The sequence below is a fragment of the Lipotes vexillifer genome, unplaced genomic scaffold, assembly GCF_000442215.2.
Source record: "Lipotes vexillifer unplaced genomic scaffold, Lipotes_vexillifer_v1.1 scaffold963, whole genome shotgun sequence".
Lineage (NCBI taxonomy): Eukaryota > Metazoa > Chordata > Mammalia > Artiodactyla > Lipotidae > Lipotes > Lipotes vexillifer.
This window is the reverse complement of record NW_006780023.1, coordinates 679,437-683,232: the sequence shown is the minus strand read 5'-3', so window position 1 is coordinate 683,232 and position 3,796 is coordinate 679,437. Positions and strand designations below refer to the sequence as shown.

Here is a 3,796-nt window from a genome sequence, read left to right as displayed (position 1 = left end):
GGGAAAGAGGGGGAGAGAGAAAAAGAGAGGAATTCTCTTGCATTTTTTAGGTTTTAGTCTGATGTCAAGAAACAAACCCAGTGGGAACATCCCATCCATGATTTATTCTTTTCTTTCCTGTAGAGCATGTAGTATTTATCTACCTGGGGTAGATTTTAAACATACAACTATAAATAATCGAAAAAGGAGTTACGTGTCCTGCTCACCTGCCAGGCCTAGTGCTTTACTGGCTGGTGAGCTTACTCGGTGCACACCCCTGATGTGATACATACCTCATTCATTGGTTTCTCATAGATGTCCTCCTGCCAAGGGGCAGATTTTGCTTGAAAAGCATCTCGCTGGAGAGCTTCTAGCACCTTTTTTGGAGTGACAAACCCATACTGAGCTTCCAGCAAAGCCAAGTCCATTTTATCAGCCTTTAAAATGCCTATGACTTCATCTCGAGCCTGCAGGAACAAAAGCATTTCAGAAAGCCCACTTTATCTACCAGCAGTCTCTGCAAGTGATTTCTTGTGTAGTTGAGTATTTTTTCTCTTCTCCTTCAAATATAAACAAATCATATTTGGTTTTAGCACCTTTTAGGAAAGGTAGCAAAACTATGTCCCTTTACTTCATCCTTCTTACAGTCTAGTTACACATTTATAATGTTTTTAAAAGTGATCACTATACAACATGGGGAGACTCTACATTTTTTATTGTGTTTGACAAGCAGATAACATGATATGCCTCAATGGACTGGCATTTTCATTTTCAGAGATAGGAAATAAGATTCTCCTATATATGTAGCAGCTGTTTTTAGTTTTTTGTATAGGTTAATAATGCCAGGGCAAGTCTAGGAGCCAGTTCACGTGAGGTACAAAAGCACCTATTGTTATTTAAACCAGTCCAGAAGTAATCTGCTATTATTGTTACCCATACGTGCCTGTGCACTGAAGCTTGTGGGCAGCATGGGCAGAGGATGTGACCTTTCACAATGTGCATGCCAATCGCATGTCATAACAACAGCCCTTTTAGATGTGATTAATTGCTCTTCATGCTGCCAGAAGAGAATTCTGTGAATGTGTACTTTGATTTCATGTATATACAAGTATGAAGCACAAATACCTATTTCTGTGGCAGCCACCACACAAAATTCATAAACAGCCTTCCCCTTGAAGCATAAGGGGGATAATTCTAACCCAGCTGACCTGCAGTTCTCCCTCCAGAATGCTGAGAAGAAATAATAAGTCGTCTCTTGAGAGGTCTTCTCCTTGGTGGCCATTACCACTGTGTGACTTAGGATATGGAAGCATTGCATCCGACTCACTGGTGGGGTCTTTGTCTTGCTGTCTCTGCTTCATATTCTCAGGACCTTGGAAACTGTAGTCTTCACTATGTCTTGGAAATTGCTTTTGGGCTGAGCCCTCTGTGTCACTGCTTCTGGAACGCATTCTTTAAGGGCTGGAAAGAAGGAAGAAAATTTGTAACTCTTAGTGGAAGTAGAGTTTTAATAAGAGCTCCTATTACTGCTTTGACAAGTCTGCACTCTCGTTATATTTACCACAGCCAAAGACTCGATCTTTCTGAAGTCTACAGCAGAGAAGGGCATTAGCAGATTCATAAATCACAGTCTTATTTACACTTCTGTTTTTAAAATCAACATTTTAAAAAATGTGTTCTGCTTTGATTAAGGCCACTTATGTCCATGGGTAAACAGACTGTGTATTTGAACTTCATCTGCCAAGCATTCCACCTCAGGGACCTGGCTCATACCTCCAACCTAGGCCTAAGTGCTTACATAAGATGTACTTAACGTAATTGTAAAATGGTAAATTTGCTAATTGTTCTAACTTTCTTCAGATTCACATCATAGTGTTTCCTTGTGGAAGTTTAAAAAGAGTTTTTAAATTTCTTAGCCTTTGGTGCTTTAAGAGAGAAGCATCAGAATTACAAAATACTTTGGGTTATTTTGTTATGACAGTAAAGTCTAATATTAAAGGAATGAAGGCTTGGTCCCTGGCTGTATCCTTGACATTCTGCTAAAATTCCAGAGCTGACCTCAGATAAGTCAAGGATTTATAATTAGGACCCTTATCTACAAAATAAGAACACTAGTGCCTATAGTATTTAACCATTATGAAAACAATATAAAATAAATTAATATTTGAGGGACATATTAGTTCCACATCTGATTATATAATTATCCAAATTAATTTACAATAGCAAGATAATTTTTTCCACCTTTGAGGTTTGTAATGGAAAGAGAAAACATCAAGTGAACTTATAGTCTGCTTCAGTGATGTTCAAGCAGATTGTTAATTTTACTCATTCCTACAAATCATGAAACTTTCATCATTTTTTTAATATTTATTTTATTTATTTATTTTCTATATTTTTTTGGCTGCGTCAGGTCTTAGTTATGGCATGTGGGGATCTTTCATTGCGGCACAGGCTCTTGGTTGTAGTGCGGGCTCTTCGTTGTGGCACGGGCTTCTCTCTAGTTGTGGTGCCCAGGCTCCAGGGCACGTGGGCTCTGTAGTGGTGGCACTCAGGCTTAGTTGCCCCGTGGTATGTTGGATCTTAGTTCCCCGACCAGGGTTGGAACCCGTGTCCCCTGAATTGGAAGGTGGATTCTTTACCACTGGACCACCAGGGAAGTCCCTTTCATCATTATTGGTACCTTGCTTTTCATTTGTAATAATATTTCTTTAAAAATCTGGAGGGAATTCCCTGACGGTCCAGCGCTTGGGACTCTGCGCTTCTCCTGCAGGGGGCACGCATTCAATCCCTGGTCTGGGAACTAGGATCCCACATGCCGTGCACAGCGTGACCAAAAAAAGAAAATCTGGAAAGGTCAAGCATACAGAAAAGTATGGAAATATAATGAATCACTACATGCTAGCACACAGATTTGTAAAATCCTAAGGTACTATATACATTAGAAAACAGTTTAAGTAAAATATTGATATTATAGATATAGTAGAAGTCCCTATGTACCTCTTCCTTAACCCACTCTGTACCCACCCTACTCCAGAAGTAACCATCTTGAATTTGGTGTTTATTATTCCCACGCATGTTTTATACTTTACTTTATACTTTTAATGCATGTGTATATATTGCTGAGCAATATATAGTATTGCTTTGGAGATTTTCAAACCTAATGTAAATACAGCATATTGAATGTATCATTCTGAAACTGTTTTTTCATCCTATATTTTGGAGATTCTTTCTTGCTCCATTTTACTTATGTTACGTATTTTTTCCTGTGAACATCCATTTCTTCCGGTAGTATTCTCTACAGCATAGGAATGGGATTTTGGCTCTCCTAAATGGAGTACCAATTTATAGCAGAGTATAAGAGTTCTCATTGCTCTGTATCTTTATCAACGCTTGCTATGAGGGAATTTATAATTTTTACCAATATGGTAAGTGAAATGCTATCTGACTTTTTAATTTGCATTCTATAACTAATGAGAGCAGGCATCCTTTTTTGTGTTTAGAGCCCCTTTGAATTTCTTCATAAATTGCTTGTTCATAGTCTTTGCCCATTTTTCTTTTGTATTATTTGTCTTTCTCTTATGAATTTGTAGGAATTCGTTACATACTCTATAAATAACTGTTTTGTTGATTATATGTTTTGATGTTATCTTTTCTGGTCTGTAGCTTACATTTTCACTTTATATCTTTTGTGGTATAGAAGTTTTACATTTTAATTTAGTCAAGTTTATCAATTTTTAAATCAGTTCTTTTCTTTATAATTTGCATTGGAAAGCAGAATTTGAACAGTGACAGTATAAAAGAATGGCTGACCATGGAC

General features: G+C 37.6%; 2 protein-coding genes across 3 annotated transcripts in view; one reads left to right on the top strand and one right to left on the bottom strand.

The window, feature by feature from the left end:
• FILIP1L (filamin A interacting protein 1 like) overlaps positions 1-1,431 on the bottom strand; it is a 119,620-nt gene extending 118,189 nt beyond the window's left edge. For both annotated transcript variants that reach the window (XM_007453203.1, XM_007453204.1), the window contains exons 1-2: positions 1,188-1,431; positions 273-446 (exon numbers count right to left, since the gene is read on the bottom strand). In XM_007453203.1, the coding sequence (XP_007453265.1) occupies positions 273-446; positions 1,188-1,430 (417 nt within the window). In that variant the 5' untranslated portion in view covers position 1,431. The remainder of the gene's footprint in view (positions 1-272; positions 447-1,187) is intronic.
• The window catches only part of CMSS1 (cms1 ribosomal small subunit homolog), a 392,477-nt gene that overhangs the window by 130,241 nt on the left and 258,440 nt on the right, over positions 1-3,796 (top strand). The gene's annotated exons all lie outside the window — the stretch shown is intronic.